The sequence below is a fragment of the Pinus tabuliformis genome, chromosome 5_1, assembly GCF_031772625.1.
Source record: "Pinus tabuliformis cultivar Carrire ecotype Pingquan chromosome 5_1, CPIR1, whole genome shotgun sequence".
NCBI lineage: Eukaryota > Viridiplantae > Streptophyta > Pinopsida > Pinales > Pinaceae > Pinus > Pinus tabuliformis.
In genome coordinates this window covers 59432442-59451341 of record NC_142305.1, presented here as the reverse complement: position 1 = coordinate 59451341, position 18900 = coordinate 59432442, and the positions used below count along the sequence as shown (strand labels likewise).

Sequence of the window (18900 nt, the reverse complement as noted above, 5' to 3'; positions counted from 1 at the left end):
TATTAATATTATAAATGTAAGGGATTAATATAGAGAACTCAAGAGATTAATATTATAAACCCTTGGTGTTAATATTATAAACCTAAGTGATTATTATATTATAAACCCAAGAAATTTATATTATAAATGCAATTGATTTATGTTAAACCTAGGGTTAATATTATAAACCCTATCATTAATTCTATACCCTAGGAATATGAACTCTTAGATTAATAAACCCAACACATTGATATTATAAACCCAAGGCACTAATAAACCCAAGGGTTTTATACTAAAAGCTCAAAGGAATAGTATTAAACCCAAGGGATTAATATTGTAATACTAAAATATATAAACCCTAAGATAAATATTATAAACCCTAAAACAAACATGGTTGACCATCATTGATTTCATACTTTTCTTGTGAATAGAATAAAATCATGTGTTATATGTGTTAATACAATAATAAAACTGTAAAGGAAAAAATTAGCAAAGAAACATATGATGGGCATTTGTTTTTAAACTACTTTGCATATATGGGGAAAGACTCTTAAATTTAATGGTATCTAGAACTGTAATATTGCTAGGAAAGAATGTATGTGCATACGTGCAACAGAAGTTGCATGAAAGAGATTCTAACTTGCCTTCAAGACCCCAACTTTTAGTAGATTCTTTGTGTGAGAAGCCTCCAAAATAACTCAATGTAATTTATTTTATTCTCTCATGCTCGCAATATTTAAGAATTTACTCTTGTAAACATGTAGGACTCAATTGTAGTATCTGCAGAAAATATTCTGATCTATATCCTATGAATTTATTCATTATCCCAATGGAAGCGTATATTCATTGTGACAAGGCGTAGATTCAATAAAATTCACTACCCATTTGTGTTGAAGAGAAAAAAGTATTACTTTCCCTTGGCCCAAATCAAATTACAGAAAAATAGTAGAGAGAGTTCTATAACAAAAAGTAACAACTCTTTTTATGAATATAGACGAATAAGATGAAATGAAATGTATTAATTAACCAAAAAACTAAAACTAAAACTAAAAAAAAATTGATTAAACAAAAACATGTAAAATATCCTATTTTTGATTAAAAAATAATATATATATTCATGTGAATTGAAACCATTTTTCACAAATATATGAACTTTTTCATTTAAATAATAAATACAAATGTGTATATAACTAAAATAATACTAATTGTAATCTATTATCTATAAAGTGACTCTAATGAATTTTAAGGTCCAAAGATTAAGCACATCACTAATTAATAAACAAATATATGAGATAAACATTTTAAGTCTCATAATTTACATCCTCAATATAACTAAAGAAAATGATATTTTAATTTGAATTCCTTATTGTTTAAAGTAGCAATCTAATAATAAGGTAGCAATCTAATAATAACTTTCAAATCCTTTGACTATGGAATTTGGCTTAAAACATATACATGTTTCATATTACCCTTTACTAATGCATTCTTATACAATTTCATTTTCCCTCTTCTTACAATAGTAATGCATTTTTATGCAATTTCATTTTACCTCCTCACATTTCGAATAGATGGTGAAGTAACAAATAGTAGTAGCATCAAGAACAATTCAATCCTATTAAGCCCCTTCAAATGAGACATGGTCGCACGAATAGATGGTGAAGTAACAAATAGTAGTAGCATCAAGAACAATTCAATCCTATTAAGCCCCTTCAAATGAGACATGGTCGCAAGAAATTATTCACTAGGTTAGTTTTATTTCACACTATATAATTAATAAGATAATAAGATACTTCAAAACTTGAGATTTGACAAGTGCTTTTATGAACTGAGCTTAAATTTTTCCTAGTTTCTTATTAAATATTTTGTATAGTAAGAAATTATTCTTTAGGTTGGTTTTACTTCAAGGTTGTAGAAGGAACAAGATCATTAAAATTCTTCCAAACTTGAGATTTGACTAGTGTTTTGATCAATGGAGCTTAATTTTTTCCTATTTTTTATTAAATATTTTTAAACTCAATCTTATTTATTTGGTAGGATTCAAGATATCTCTGTGTCAACTTTTAGATAATTAAAAAAAATCAAGTAGGTTTCCACATTGCCTCTTACATGTGCTTAAATATAGTTCCAACATCCATCCCCAACTTCCTCTGAGAATAATTGGGTGCCATATTCCTCTCAATTCACTGGAAATTATCTCATGCACTTTTTTTACGAGTTGCGGATAAAATCTCTAAAAATAAAAGCCTAAAATTTCTTATTTTTTGAGGAAAAAATAACAATACTAAAAATATTACTAATTAAATTTTAAAAATTAAAATACATTTCTTTCCCAATTAAGAGAACAAGATCAGTTTCAATGATCTAAAACAACTACAAAACATCTCCTCACAATGTAAAAAATAACTCTATAATAATCTAATAAAATATGAAAAACAACCCTTCAATTAACTCAAACAAGTGTAAAATGTATTGAAAATAAACTCTCCAATAAAATCAAACTCATCTCAAAGAAGCTTATAGCTCGAAATATCTCGAAGTCCACATTAGCTCTTTGGATGAACTCAACAAATTCTTTAGATGAGCTTTTTACTTGTGCTTAAAAAAGATTCAATTTGAAAACTTCAATTTGTTCAAATAAATAATGTGAGATGGATAAAAGATGTAAATTTCTTTAAATGTAAAACGAGAAGGAGAAGGAAAAGGAAAAAGGGTTAACATTATTTTTTTTTTAATTTTATTGATTAAAAAAAACCAAATGATCATTTGTTTTATATGAAATTGTTTGGATGAGATCTTCGATCCGCCCAAAAAAGACTAAGCTCAAAGATTTCAATTTGTTTAAATGAATATTGTGAGATGCATAAAAAATATAAAGTTCTTTAAATGGTAAAAGAAGGAAAGGAAAAGGGAAAAAAACTACTATTATTTTCGGAATTGTATTGACCAAAGAAAATAAATAATCATACTTTTGTTTTATATAAAAGTTAGCCAATTTTGAAATTTACAATAAAACCAAAAAAAAATTAAAACTGATTTTTTCCTTGAAACTTTCAATTAAATAAATATTACCAAAAATCGATAATACCAACAAGTTTCAACCACATAGATCCAATTTTAATAAAGTTACTTACATCATAACTATCATAACTATTCGTTATTGCACATTTACAAAATAACAAATTATTTTTAACTTTTCACCTATTATCTTTAATTTCAAAATACTTCTTTTATTTACATTATAAAAAAAAAATCTATATATCACTCAATCTCCTTTTTCAATTACTAAACACTGATCGACCTTAAGTTTAACCACAAAAATCAGAAGAAAATAATTTTAATTAGTTTCAAGTTTCAACCACATAGATTCAATTTTAATAACATTACTTACATCATAACTATTCAATATTACACATTTAGAAAATAACAAATTATTTTTACCTTTTTACCTATTATATCTAATTTCAAAATACTTCTTTTATTTACTCTATAACAAAATTTATACTCTATAACAAAATTTATATATCAAGCAATTTCTTTTTTCAATTACTAAATACTAATCAACCTTGAATTTTTTTCAGACAGAAAAAAAACGTTTATATTACTTGCTGTAAAGGAAATACATTGATCATTTAGATCTCGTGGATCCAAAATAAACCTTCAAGTCATATAATAGGTGAAATTAATAGCCCTCTACACGGATCTCCTTGTAGGAAACACAAAACAGAATGTAGAGAACGTTAGTATCAGTCGAGCAATTGCTCAGCCTTATGATGAAATTGACGAGCAAAACCTGCGAAATCTAACCAGCCTTTTGAGATCAACCCTGAGTTTAACCAGCTTTTTAAAATTGAATATCTTTTGAATATCTTGCAGGTCTCCCAAGGGAAGAAAATCATTATCTTGTAAGTTGTCTAAACAAGGCCCATGGAAAAGTTGCTTTCCAAATCGAATTGTCAACTTTACATCTCTTGTCGCTTCGACCTCGTCCTACCGCAGGATTTTAAGACATCCCAGCAACATAGTCTTATAAGCGGAGAAGTCCCAGTTCGGAGAGAATACAGTTTCTGAAAGAGCGACGGTATGCGAAAATTGAGTGCACAGGCTATTTACCTTACATTTTAGTTGCATTTCATGGCTAAAAGATATCGAATCCTCCAGGCATTGCACTTCGGATTTGAAACAGAAAAATGAATTTTGGCCTTTTTTATTCCCAGAGGTTTCTCCTGAGAAATTTTCGAAGCAAATTTTCTTGACAGAAAATAGGGGTTCTGCAACATACTTACAAAAACAGTAAATGTAAAAGTCTGGAAAGAAACCTTCGGATTTATAAATAACAGAGATTATGAGAGCTTCAATAGACAAAGCAATGCCATGTACAACTTCCTCTGATTTTCCGCATATTTCGACTTTTCCAGAAGACAATCTGACGAAAGAGATCCCCGGGGATTTTCGGAATTTCTGAATAGTTTTTCCGTTCCTCCCTATAACGGCCGATGTCGCTGAACCTGGGGGAACACGTATCTCCCTGTAAAATTTTGATGGAGTCTTGCGGATCGATTGCCGGTGTTCCATTGCTTTTCTCATCCACCCAACCACGTTTGCATTGTGTTTTACATTGCATGTTCAGCAAAACAAAAAGCCATTCCGACATTAAACTGGAAAACCATGTGAAGAGAGGGCAACTCAATCCTTGACCATGGCTGCTCCCATCGAAATGCAGATTACCATGTGCTCTGTTGTTTTCATTTCATTTGAAAAATTTGAGCGGGGGACTCTGACTCTGAATTTGAATTCCATTTTCAAAATTTGCGCGCGCGACTAAGTTTGAAATCCCCCACGCAGAGGTGACATTGATACGATCTGAGTGGAGGCCACCAGTGGCTGCGGGCAGGGTCGTCGGGGGAGTCGATGGGCAGCCGGAGGAGGATGCATGCCATGCCGGAGAGGGATGCGGTTTATGATGCATGGTCGAGGATGCATGCTTTCTGCGGCTGTCAGAGGGGTACCTCCATAGCATTAACTTTGCTATGGAGGTTCCAGCAGCTTTCTTCATCAAATTGAAAACCTAATTGTCATCACACGTGCGAAAATTCAAAGACTATAACACAGTGTCGGTGGGGGCAGTGTCCATGTGGCATGTCACATACCCATACGCAAATATATATATAAATAAAGTTTTTATTTATTTATTTAACTACTATAACCGCACCCATTCCTTCGTTAACACCTTTATAACAAAATGAATGCATTATGTTTATATCAATGCCATGGTTTTATATACATGCCTGACCCCGGCAATGTATAACATGGCAGGTGCACAGGGTATAAGTTTCCAGCTGTCACACCACTAATGAATGTTCTGGTTGATGTGTTAATCAGATGGTTTGTGATCTTTACGCATATTCTTCGTATGTACCAAGGCGGTACTACAAACCATTGTTGGCGTCTCCTGCATTGGCCAACTGGCGGTGACTTAAGGCTACCTCTGACAAGCCATGTGATGAGAACACGGTTTCTAGGCTTGGGTTTTTTTCCCGCGCTGAATTCCTGGATAAAATCGCCCTCTTCAACGGTGCTCCGTCATCGGATGCAATCGACGGTGGACAGACCTCCACGTTTCACCACTGCTCATCAGGGTTTATAAGGTTTGTTCTCCGGTTATTTCGAGTTTTTGTCTTCCAGTTTCATTCATTTCCGCTCCTTATCCTTCACTGCCATGGTTGCTCCTTCATTCCACGCCAAGCCCTACACGATTTCAGTCTCATGCGCCATTCGAGAGGTTTTCCAGTTGCAGAGGTGATATTACTGAATCGGTCAGGTGATTTCATTACCAGTTAATAGATTTGTTATGTTTATAGCCATTGATGATTTACGCCGAGTCCTAACTCACTTCTCTGGCTTGACAGGTTGCACATCAGGCTTCCGGCATCTATGGTTTCACGACGAGTCCGTTCTGCTAAAGCCCGCCAAGTCTTTCACAGGTATTTACCCGAACCAAGGGCTTGTTTTATGGTTAGACTTTCTGGGTTTTGATTTTGGTTTGCCAGAGTTTTCTCTGTGCAAGAGCAGCGACCCCAACCTCATTTCACTTAGTTGGTCGCAGGTCTCGATGGACCTTACCCCTTATTTGGGTACCGAGTACTTCTGGAACCGCTTCAAGAATCGGGTCCCTCCCATCCATGGTGAATACCTCTGTCTTTTTCTGAGGCCGGACTTCTATTGACTACTTACGCATGTATATGTATTTTCTCTTTGGTTTAAACACCGGAACCAAGGCTTATTCGGTAACTGTTTACAAACCCTGGTTCGAAACCAGTGGTCTAATTACTTGTATCATATAACCCGTAAGCCGAGGGTTACTGTGCCTTTCTATTACAGCTATACAGTGTATTAATGTTCCTATAAATGCGAAGAAGTTTCTATTATGCCGAGTAGGGTTTATATATTTTTCGGCTGTGTAATATTTCCTTTTCCTGGAAACTTATCATTTGGATTCTAACATTCATGTTTTAGTAACGGTGAAACTCTATAATGTTATCGCATTTCGCTATTTTTATGAATGATTATATAAATGATACCCTGCCGTGCCAACATCTGTCTCCATAGATGTATGGCGGTCTGGCTGAGGGTTGAACGAGGGTTAAGCTGCCGCACCATCATCTGTTTCGTAGATGATTGGTTGACGGTTATGGCTCTTTTCTGTTGATATGTTGGTATTATTTTTCCTCAATGTCAAACCCAGGTTTATTCCTAGGTGATATTCACAGTCTCTCTTTAACATTAAATTTCCTATGAGCCACCTGTTACGGCCTTACCGAACTCGGACGTTCCTCATTGTTTTACTAATCTTTCGGTTAACAGATTATTCTTAAACGTGAAGAGGGTATCCTAAACGCTGACTGCGTTTGCAACCCTTGGGGTCTTGATACCATTTCGATCTTGTCTATCATTTTGCATGAGGATTTCGGTCCTTCTGACTCGGGTATGCCTAAAGAGAAATGTAAACATTATCTGTTATATATAGACTCATTTATCAATACCTTGTTTCGCTTGTTCCACGGTCTCTGTATTCTTTTATCGAGGTTTACAGTTATACTGTTTAGACTTCTCTTTCTTCGCTCATAATATATCAACCTTTTCATCTTTGGTCTTATGTTATAATAATGATACCGTATGAAGTTCTGTTCACATCTTTCCCGTCTTCTGGTATCTTGTAACGAAGTAACTGTAGACTAACACAGCGTCTTTACAGTATATCGTCTTTTAGTTTTGTCGTTAAACTGTCCATATTCTGTACTAGATACATTTTCACACTATCTTTAATATTACAGAGATTGATACAGTTTAGACCTTTGACTGTCTTCTAACACAGTTTGGACCATAACTATCTATAGAAATGGTAAAGATAATCACAGTTATTTTTCCAACTTCACAGATATCCTAACTCAAGAGGGTTCCGTTACTTACCTGGTTTCTCTCTGGTAAGATGGAATCTGGAACGGCCCTCCAGCCAAATCACTGTGTGATGCTTGTTTTCCTCCCAACCGTGAGACCAGTCCTCCAAGACTCGAGTCTCTCCCCCAAGCTTTTGCTTACCGGATCACTATCCTCAGTAAGCCAGCACTCTGTGCTTGACTATCTGGTCCTAACCAGACTTAGTCCATCCAGGGTTTTGCTTCCCTGTCTTTCTTTCTCTTCCTCTGCCTGTCCTCTGCCTCTTTTTTTTCCCTTTGTTAGGGTGCTCGCTGATCCATTTAACCAATACCAAGAATCAGTTGTAACTGATATGTAATTTAAAATTACTTTTACGCAGGTTTGATTAACTGATTGGTAATTTAAAATTACTTTACATGGGGTTAATTACAATAGGTATATTACATACTCCCCCCCTTAACAGGAACACCGTCCTCGGTGTTCATCTTTCGTCGGAACTTGATATTTTACTTGTGGCATTACTATCTAATCCACACAGAATGTGATCCTTTCTCTTTGAAATCAACAATTTTATTCCAAGAAAAGACGACAAACAAAATAGTAATGATATAGTCTTAAGAAATATCATTAGTTATAAGCATCAATAGTCATAATCATTAGTAATTGCAAAAATATGCAACTTCCACTCGCCACCACCTGGCCCTTGTTTATTCATAATAAACAATTCTCTGTGTCAACTTGCCATAACTTACCATCTTATGCTTGAAAATCATGAATACTTTCATGTAAGCCTGTTAATAGAGGTTGGACAATTCTTCAACCTTCCATGGTAAGTAGTTCCTGCAATGTATGACTAACAAATTCAACCACATTAGTCACTATATTTTGAGTCAAATGAGACACTGTGACTAGCAATCAATTGTGCAATGTTAGATGCTTTCTAAATCACAGTACTTTTACAAGTACTTAAAGAGCACTAATGCTAATCATCAAATGATAAATCACTGCTCACGTGCACACTGAACGAATTCTTACTAAAGACATCCGTAAAGTACTTCAAGAAGTACCAGAAGAGCACCTAGCTCTCTAATCATCAAACAGTCAATCATTTCATCAAGCAAGAACTGTCTTAGCTCCCACTAAGATGTTCACAACATTATTAACACAATAAAGGAATTAAAATTTCCATTTATTCTTTATCGAGCACTAAGCTCATCTCTTATTAAATGTGCATAACATATTTTACACAACTATATGTAAAATTCATTTTTAACATAACATATAGCTGATTAGTTAATTCCTTTAGCCATGAGACCACAATGGACTAAAGAATTCCCAATCCATGGAAACTGGTTCTCACAACCAAATCGAGTCCTTTTCACATCCAGACAGTTTCTTTGATAAAGACCTTACCAGGTCTAACATAGAATCCCACTGGCCAACCAGCTCAAGAATTCTAAGGAGAGGAGATCTGGGCAGACAAGTACCATCAACCCTTCCGGGCAGGTAGTTGCCATCAACCCAACTCCGGGCAGACAAGTACCATCAACCCCTCCGGGCAGGTAATTGCCATCAACCCAAGCACTTGCAGGTCCTACTCGACCGCAATTACACTGGTCTCGCCAGTAAACGCTATCTGATCCTAACCAGACGTAGCGTACACAGGAAATTCTTTCCTCTTATGCCATCTGATCCCAACCAGACATAGCATGAATATTTCTCTTTTAATACTCTTCCTCAAAGTAATTTACATAATGATCCATATGAACATTATCATTAGCACAACAACCATGCATGTATACCATGCATTTACACTTAACCCCAACATGGGTCCACAACATCACGATTGATGGGAAACATACCCATCATACACGTTGTATGCATGCAAATTTTCCAAATAACATAATTCATGCATATCATATAACATCATTCTTTCTCATTTATAATTGCATTTCACATTGCAGCAATTTACGTGATGAGTTTTCTTGTTGCCATTAAGCTACCACTACTTAATCCCATCAGCAACGTTAGTTATAAATATGCATCAGTTAACACGCATTCCATTTCCAAGAATGTTCATGCATACAATATTGTCATGTATAAAAGCATATGCAAATACTCATTAATGTATAAATGTCAACAACAGTTGAGTTAATAATCTAAACATTTCCAATTTTGCCATAGTCTGTTGTCCCAATTCAAATCATCATTAATGGAGTATTATCTCACGTTTACTATGCTAACTTTGGTCATGCATTGTTAGTGTAATTAAACATAATTTCTCTAACATACGAGAACATAACTCTCATGTCACGATGACTAATCTTTGTACATACCATTGCTTATCATATAAGCCCTTCTTTAATGTATGCAACACTTACTCCCTTCACTAGAAGACCACTATCATTTCATACGACAAATCACATACCTCTTTCTTAAGGAAGTCATTTTAATCCTCATTTCTCTATCTTTCGATGTGAGGATTTCTCAAGATTCCCTTCCAAGAAATTATTAAAGATGTCTATCTTTCGGCATAAAAACCAAGATACAAAAACAAGGTTTACTTATCCTTTATGCATCAAATCAAGCAATCAACACAGCTCTTCCAACAAGACAATCTCTCCAAGAGAGTATTATTTTCAAGGAAGCTAACATGACCACTTCCTCTAAGTACACACAGACTCATAATTCCAAAGTCAAAATAGCTACCAATATGCGACATGTGTTCTCCTAACACAATTATTTTACTTTAATGTACATAGTTCCTTTCACGAAACAATTAAGACTTTTTGGTTCTTGTATGAACACTATTCTAATGTGTTCTTAAAGGAAAGAACCTCTAATTCCATTTTCAAGAACTCTCATAAAATCCTTTATCTTCATACATGAAGTATGCATACTCTTAGGATGAGACTATATTTATGTATATAGGTAATATACTCTTTCCTCAAGTAGTTAGGGATAAATATCTATGTGCCTAGAAGCACATCCTTAGTTGTCTTTTATTATGCATGTAATGCATAATCATTTCACTAGAACTTAGAGACTAACTAGAATCATAATGCAATTAGCATATATATATATTTCCCAAGAAGCTTTTATCAAATAAAGATACATATTTTAATTCAAGAAAACTTGACCACCTTCCATGCTATGTCCTCAGGACATTTATATGCCTCATCCTCTTCTCTCAAGAAGATACTTTGGCTATATTTAGCAAGGATTTTATTCCAAGAAAACAACGAGAGACAAACATTTCTCTCACAAGACTCACATGTAGTCCGACTAGGAGGAACTACCAATTCTTTTTACCAAGAAGCATATAAAATAACCAATTCTTTTACTGCAAGTATTATCATAAGAAAACATATAAACAGTCAATCTTTAACTGCATGCCTTATCCCATTTTCTTTACCAAGAAAATCTATAAAAGAACCATTCTTTTATTGCATGCATTCAAATACTTTCTCTACTAAGAAATCATATAAGACATTCATATGTGTTCTTCAAGAAAGTGGACAAGACACTCATCTTATCCCTGGATCAACATGCATAACTAACAAGTTAAACCACCCTTACCGAAAGCAATGGCTCTACTTTATGCGATTAGAAGCATAATCTCCTAAGTGTCACACACGCACCAGAGTTACCACTTGATGCTAGACGCAACAACTATCATAACAGTACTATGTGTCTATTTCAGAACAATGACTTCTAGGAAGCATTACGAAAATCATTAACATCAATACACTATCTAGTCATTTCCAGACTTAGAGTTTTCCGCAAGATTCTGATACCCAAGCTTGCTCTATCTGGTCATCACCAGGCTTAGCGATTTCTTTTCCCATCTCCGTCTGTCCCTACAGCACGATCTTCTTCCTTCTCCTTGCTTCCTTTTCCTTTCGAAGCATCTATGGTTGGGGGAGGTAATTAGAGTTTACTGACAACTGTATTAACACAGGTAGCTTATTTATGAATAATTATCACATGTAATTATACCATGAATGGGTCCTAGAAATGTTACCCACTGAACATGCCTCTACCCTTAACTTCACACTGGAATGCAGAAATCCATCATTCCCATAGTGGAGATAAATTCAACCATCATTTAATCGAGACTCCAATGGTTTTTTTTTTTTTTTTTCTCCCAACAAGTAATGATTAACTTCAGCACATACCATGCTAATGGATTTCAGTCAATTAGAGGGTAATCATCATGAAAACTATTCGGACATAAGCATATACTATTCATCATGCATTCTCATGGTGAATAAAATTAAGAACTCTTCTCGTGCACAACTGGACTATAGCACCGAGAGAGTAACAAAAATAAAATCTTCATACGCACATTTCATGCATGCGACATCAATCAACCTTCACTTCGTTACGATCTGTAACGATCTTAGTTCAATTGAATTAGTGTATAAAAGTTCTATGGGTTAGTCATACAATACTAACCAATCTCAACTACCAATCGTCTTCATGCATCCATGACAAGACTGAATCAAAAGTTAGTTATAAAAATCAAGTCTTGCTACTTGACTCATTGCATGTTTTCAATATCTAAAGGGGTTCTTCTAATGTTCTTTTTAAAACAATTTTTCATCCTATTCAAGGATGTTCCCCCTAATTTTATATTCATGCATTGGCTCATTAAGTTTCGTTCATTGTAATTTCAATCTAGTTCAATATATGCATTGCTGTTATTGCCATATGTGCAAATCAAAAGTTGGTAGTTGGTTGTCACTTCCTCAATGAGTGTTCAATATCGTTCTTAAGTGCGACAAAAGTTTCATTGTCTTTTATCCTCATCAGGAATCCAACGTTATGAATGTAGTTATGCAACAACTTATTACCTACTTCTCAAGGAAGTTATAAACATGAATCACACCCGTCATGCCAAAAGTAGTGTACGTCAGCGTACCTCAATATCCTTTCCACTTACCAATTCCCAAAGGCGCCAGTATTGCAACCTTTAGCTCTGATACCAATTGTCACATACCCATACGCAAATATATATATAAATAAAGTTTTTTTTTATTTAACTACTATAACCGCACCCATTCCTTGGTTAACACCTTTATAACAAAATGAATGCATTATGTTTATATCAATGCCATGGTTTTATATACATGCCTGACCACGGCAATGTATAACATGGCAGGTGCACAGGGTATAAGTTTCCAGCTGTCACACCACTAATGAATGTTCTGGTTGATGTGTTAATCATATGGTTTGTGATCTTTACGCATATTCTTCGTATGTACCAAGGCGGTACTACAAACCGTTGTTGGCGTCTCCTGCATTGGCCAACTGGCGGTGACTTAAGGCTACCTCTGACAAGCCATGTGATGAGAACACGGTTTCTAGACTTGGGTTTTTCCCGCGCTGAATTCCTGGATAAAATCGCCCTCATCAACGGTGCTCCGTCATCGGATGCAATCGACGGTGGACAGAGCTCCACGTTTCACCACTGCTCATCAGGGTTTATAAGGTTTGTTCTCCGGTTATTTCGAGTTTTTGTCTTCCAGTTTCATTCGTTTCCGCTCCTTATCCTTCGCTGCCATGGTTGCTCCTTCATTCCACGCCAAGCCCTACACGATTTCAGTCTCATGCGCCATTCGAGAGGTTTTCCAGTTGCAGAGGTGATATTACTGAATCGGTCAGGTGATTTCATTACCAGTTAATAGATTTGTTATGTTTATAGCCATTGATGATTTACGCCGAGTCCTAACTCACTTCTCTGGCTTGACAGGTTGCACATCAGGCTTCCGGCATCTATGGTTTCACGAGGAGTCCGTTCTGCTAAAGCCCGCCAAGTCTTTCACAGGTATTTACCCGAACCAAGGGCTTGTTTCATGGTTAGACTTTCTGGGTTTTGATTTTGGTTTGCCAGAGTTTTCTCTGTGCAAGAGCAGCGACCCCAACCTCATTTCACTTAGTTGGTCGCAGGTCTCGATGGACCTTACCCCTTATTTGGGTACCGAGTACTTCTGGAACCGCTTCAAGAATCGGGTCCCTCCCATCCATGGTGAATACCTCTGTCTTTTTCTGAGGCCGGACTTCTATTGACTACTTACGCATGTATATGTATTTTCTCTTTGGTTTAAACACCGGAACCAAGGCTTATTCGGTAACTGTTTACAAACCCTGGTTCGAAACCAGTGGTCTAATTACTTGTATCATATAACCCGTAAGCCGAGGGTTACTGTGCCTTTCTATTACAGCTATACAGTGTATTAATGTTCCTATAAATGCGAAGAAGTTTCTATTATGCCGAGTAGGGTTTATATATTTTTCGGCTGTGTAATATTTCCTTTTCCTGGAAACTTATCATTTGGATTCTAACATTCATGTTTTAGTAACGGTGAAACTCTATAATGTTATCGCATTTCGCTATTTTTATGAATGATTATATAAATGATACCCTGCCGTGCCAACATCTGTCTCCATAGATGTATGGCGGTCTGGCTGAGGGTTGAACGAGGGTTAAGCTGCCGCACCATCATCTGTTTCGTAGATGATTGGTTGACGGTTATGGCTCTTTTCTGTTGATATGTTGGTATTATTTTTCCTCAATGTCAAACCCAGGTTTATTCCTAGGTGATATTCACAGTCTCTCTTTAACATTAAATTTCCTATGAGCCACCTGTTACGGCCTTACCGAACTCGGACGTTCCTCATTGTTTTACTAATCTTTCGGTTAACAGATTATTCTTAAACGTGAAGAGGGTATCCTAAACGCTGACTGCGTTTGCAACCCTTGGGGTCTTGATACCATTTCGATCTTGTCTATCATTTTGCATGAGGATTTCGGTCCTTCTGACTCGGGTATGCCTAAAGAGAAATGTAAACATTATCTGTTATATATAGACTCATTTATCAATACCTTGTTTCGCTTGTTCCACGGTCACTGTATTCTTTTATCGAGGTTTACAGTTATACTGTTTAGACTTCTCTTTCTTCGCTCATAATATATCAACCTTTTCATCTTTGGTCTTATGTTATAATAATGATACCGTATGAAGTTCTGTTCACATCTTTCCCGTCTTCTGGTATCTTGTAACGAAGTAACTGTAGACTAACACAGCGTCTTTACAGTATATCGTCTTTTAGTTTTGTCGTTAAACTGTCCATATTCTGTACTAGATACATTTTCACACTATCTTTAATATTACAGAGATTGATACAGTTTAGACCTTTGACTGTCTTCTAACACAGTTTGGACCATAACTATCTATAGAAATGGTAAAGATAATCACAGTTATTTTTCCAACTTCACAGATATCCTAACTCAAGAGGGTTCCGTTACTTACCTGGTTTCTCTCTGGTAAGATGGAATCTGGAACGGCCCTCCAGCCAAATCACTGTGTGATGCTTGTTTTCCTCCCAACCGTGAGACCAGTCCTCCAAGACTCGAGTCTCTCCCCCAAGCTTTTGCTTACCGGATCACAATCCTCAGTAAGCCAGCACTCTGTGCCTGACTATCTGGTCCTAACCAGACTTAGTCTCTCCAGGTTCTTTTCTTCCCTTTCTTTCTTTTCTTCCTCTGCCTGTCCCTGCCTCTTTTTTTTCCCTTTGTTAGGGTGCTCGCTGATCCATTTAACCAATACCAAGAATCAGTTGTAACTGATATGTAATTTAAAATTACTTTTACGCAGGTTTGATTAACTGATTGGTAATTTAAAATTACTTTACATGGGGTTAATTACAATAGGTATATTACATGGCACCTGTGGTTGAACAGTGTGCCAATCTTAGGTTTGGCCTTATCTATATATACATGTGTTTACATGTTACAGACACTCAGTGTTCCAATTTCTCTCCTATTCATAATGGCCAGGATGTTGTCTACTCTGTGGATTCTACTCTTCATTCAACTCTGCAGATGTGAAGCATTTGACATCAGGAAGAGCAATGGAACGATAAGTTGGGACATGAGCATTTTCATAGGAGAGCTAATGGTCCAGGTTTCTTTCATCTTCATAAGGGTGATCTGCACATAAATGTCACCAACTGGGGAGTTACACTGGTCTCCCTTACTCTTCCTGATGCTAAAGGTAATATTACCTCTAAACCCTAATCTGCCCTTCATCTCCTTTTTCTATGTTTTCACAGGGTGATCTTTTTGCATTAACATGTACCTACAGGTCATATAGCAGATGTGGCTCTTGGATATGACTCTTTAGCTTCATACATGGTATGAATCATATATCTCTATGTATTTGCATTTCTATTCGTTACTGCTATCTGATAACATAATTTTTTTAATAGATTTCACAGTTCTGCCTATGACATGGGCACAGATCTCTGGTTTTAGATAGAGTTTGTTGGATATACACTATAATGTGGGATATGGTAGAGTGTCTTTGTGTTGATATGAGATTGATTATCAATGCAGAATGTGAGCTCCACTAGGCCTTACATTGGTGCCATCCTGGGTCGTGTATCCAACAGAATCCACAATGCACAGTTTACATTATATGGGAAAACATTCCATTTGCCCAAGAATGATGGCAATAACACTCTCCATGGTCAATGTCTGCCTGCCTTGTTTTTCCAGTTTTTCATTTATGTGGCTAACCAGAGCTCTGTAACAATGTCTTTTTATGTTTATGAACAGATTATGTTGGGTTATATATGTGTATTAATGACAGTTTGGTGATACAGGAGGGTTGAGAGGCTTTGACAATGTGTTATGGAAAGTGAAAGAGTATAGAGGAGGAAGGAAGCCATCTATTAGGTTCACTTACCACAGCTTCGATGGAGAACAAGGTGAATCTAGATGTGATTTAGCTTTAAGTTCAGTTCTCATAGCTTAGATGAGCAAGGTGAAGCTAGATTTGACCTATCTTTAGAATATGGGCAAGAGTTTACAGTAACTAGCCTAATTCTCATCTCATGTATAAAATTATTTAAGAATCTCCAAAATTACACTCAAGATTTTCCATTTTTCCTCATATAAAAAACTTTGACTTGTTTCAAAACTCTGCTTAGATATAACCCTGGAAATTAAGATACTGATCGGGGAAGGTGATTCATAAAACTGTCAATGTCTGAAATTTAGAGGGTGTATTAAATGCATTGAATATGAATATCTAAATCGAGGGGTCTGATATCTCAATCATGTCTATTTTGGAGTCAACAAAATGGAAACAAATCAACCAATAAATTTGTGTGCCTTAATATTATTTCAGAGGTTATGCTAGCTAAAATAAACTAGATTTGATAGAAATAGTCAAATAATAAGCAATATTTGGGGGTTTTGGAATAGTTGCAGATCTGATCTGATGGAGAAGCTAAACATGCCTGACGAAGCCCCAGATGAACAAGACGAACTCCCAGAGAAGCCAAGCATGCCCCATACCCTTGGCTGATTGGATAGAGAATGCCCATGACGCTTAAATAGAGAACCCATAATGAGTGAGAGAGAACCAGTGTTTTTATCGTTATACATACATAAGATGAAACATGGGTGAATATTTCTGCAAACTTTAAAATTTCATCTCCTCGCCTCTGAGGGTACTTTCGACCTCCAGTGGCCCACACTATGAAGTTGGTTGGTAGGTAGAAATGGGGTTTGGCTGAAACAGGGGATTGTGGGTTTTCAGGTTGAAAATACTTCTATGTGCTATACTGATCTGAGATTTGGATTAGGTCTAGTAGTATCCCACACTGCACGCATGCAATAAACTTGCTGGAAGTTGCAGACCCGATAACTGCCAGATGCCACAGGAACAATTAATATAAACATATCTTTTTTACTTTTTTAATGTAATGAATTTTAATTAGTAGCAGTAGTAATTAGTTAGACTTGTTGTGACAGTTACATTACTATTGTAAAAGCATGAAAATAAAATGTACTAGCCAACTATGAAAAGTTCCACATAAGGAACAACTGATGTAACCAACCAAACAAACCAACAGTAGTTAAAACCGTTTGAAAACAGTGCTATTAAAGGAGGGAAACAGGCACATTACAGGGTTCGACTATGTAAGAAATTAACAGAGAAAGAAATATAATTATTGTTCTGTGCACACACAATCCTACAGCGTCCTCAATGCTGTGTAACATTTGTCATTATTTTATCATGTGAATACTGTCAATATACTGCTACAGGTTCTGAACCAGAAGAAGAAGATAGTCAAGTCGGACGAAAGGTAACAGCGTCCAGTTACAAGCAGCACAACCAAAATAATCAGGCATTACATAACCATAACAGGTATGTGAATTTACTCAATCCAAATTTATTCCAGCACAGAATTCATAGGGTTACAAAATACAGTCATCCAAAGTCCATTATATGTTCACATTTTTGTTCAAAAGTAAAAGACCGAACCCAGTTCGCAGACGTGGGGACTAAACCAACTACAGACAGAAGCCAACCCCATAAGACCCTAACTCGTTTCCATAATCAACGACAAAGCCTAATAAGCAGAGAACCGAGAACAGACAGCGGCTCAAGGCCAACAAGAACAGACCAACCCTACAAGTCGTAAAAAAACCAAGACAAGCAAACCACAACAATAGAGCGACGCTACCCGTATTTTGTTCGGGGCAGCTGAAAGTCCAAGCACCGAGACCATCGAGCGGCTCCACCTGTAAGAAGACAAACAGAACGAGATTAGGTTCCAAGAGATAAATCCAGAGAACTGAAGTGGAATGACTGAATAAAAAAATAGTGTATTGTTACCTGACAGGCAAGCCATAGTCGCATCTTCACCTCGAAAGACCCTCCTGCTCACAAAGGAGCCAAGATATTAGACTCAGGAAGAAGAGGGGCGTAAAAGTCTAGCATGGAACAGTGACTTACTAGGAATCAACAGAGAACGCCACCATAACCTTGTCGAATTTGTGAGGGAACGAACCAGCGCTGAAGAGGATGTCACCAAGAACCATGCAGCCATCAATTAACTGTAAACCCTCGTGAAACACAGACAACAACCGATAAAAGACGCACAGAGGCAGAGACCCACTAGGGCAGATTCCAAAACACACAGTGACAGAGAACATACACACAGAAAAATATAATAACGCAAACCTTACCAGGGTTTCAACGAATTGCTGGGCGAACAGAAGAATTCCAGGCCGAGTTCCAAACGACGGAGACCGAGAAGGCAACCAGGAGCACATAACTCAGTGAATCAGGCGGACAAGCCTCAGGAAAATACAAAGAAAACCACAGAAGCTGCAAGGGATCGCCGAGAGCTCGCAGAGCAAATGACCGGGAGAAACAACGAGAACCAAATGAGCGCGAAGGTGTAAAACCCCAAACCAAGGCGGGTTCGTAGAATCCCGAGGAGGGACAGATGTCCATCAGGCAAGCAACCAGGGTACAATCACCGTAACTCTAATCAATTCAACACAGATTAAAAATCAACCAACACATATATCCGAAATCCCTTTTATTATTATATTCATTGCTGGTACATAACATCATCAGCGCATTGACGGCGGGACCACGTGGGTTGGCCCCATCATACACC

At 36.6% G+C, this 18900-nt stretch overlaps 2 protein-coding genes across 5 annotated transcripts; both read left to right on the top strand.

Moving 5' to 3' along the window:
- Positions 1 to 5666: 5666 nt before the first annotated feature.
- On the top strand, positions 5667 to 13896 carry LOC149163444 (uncharacterized). 3 transcript variants are annotated; one of them, XM_089430746.1, is made up of 6 exons: positions 5667 to 5797; positions 5886 to 5960; positions 6083 to 6161; positions 12578 to 13058; positions 13169 to 13243; positions 13366 to 13896. In XM_089430746.1, exons 1-5 carry the CDS (start codon positions 5743 to 5745, stop codon positions 13220 to 13222), a joined length of 744 nt encoding a protein of 247 aa, XP_089286872.1. In that variant the 5' UTR covers positions 5667 to 5742; the 3' UTR covers positions 13223 to 13243; positions 13366 to 13896. The 3 variants fall into 3 exon arrangements, with proteins under 3 accessions (XP_089286872.1, XP_089286870.1, XP_089286871.1); XM_089430744.1 differs by having other exon boundaries at positions 12578 to 13075; XM_089430745.1 differs by having other exon boundaries at positions 12578 to 13080.
- Positions 13897 to 15263: 1367 nt separating this feature from the next.
- Positions 15264 to 17154, top strand: LOC149163443 (uncharacterized). 2 transcript variants are annotated; one of them, XM_089431728.1, is made up of 5 exons: positions 15264 to 15473; positions 15564 to 15613; positions 15815 to 15947; positions 16084 to 16188; positions 16688 to 17154. In XM_089431728.1, the coding sequence occupies exons 2-5, from the start codon at positions 15611 to 15613 to the stop codon at positions 16702 to 16704; spliced, it is 258 nt and encodes an 85-aa protein (XP_089287854.1). In that variant the 5' UTR covers positions 15264 to 15473; positions 15564 to 15610; the 3' UTR covers positions 16705 to 17154. The 2 variants fall into 2 exon arrangements, with proteins under 2 accessions (XP_089287854.1, XP_089287856.1); XM_089431730.1 differs by having other exon boundaries at positions 15265 to 15473; positions 16694 to 17154.
- Positions 17155 to 18900: the final 1746 nt, after the last annotated feature.

Excerpts from the sequence above, each read along its gene's own strand:
- LOC149163444 (XM_089430744.1), top strand. The coding sequence starts at position 5,743 with ATGCGCCATTCGAGAGGTTTTCCAGTTGCAGAGGTGATATTACTGAAT. Across the intron at positions 5,798-5,885 it reads GATATTACTGAATCGGTCAG|GTTGCACATCAGGCTTCCGG; the intron begins GTGATTTCATTA and ends CTGGCTTGACAG. Across the intron at positions 13,076-13,168 it reads GAGGTGATATTACTGAATCG|GTTGCACATCAGGCTTCCGG; the intron begins GTCAGGTGATTT and ends CTGGCTTGACAG.
- LOC149163443 (XM_089431728.1), top strand. Across the intron at positions 15,948-16,083 it reads TGGCAATAACACTCTCCATG|GAGGGTTGAGAGGCTTTGAC; the intron begins GTCAATGTCTGC and ends TTGGTGATACAG.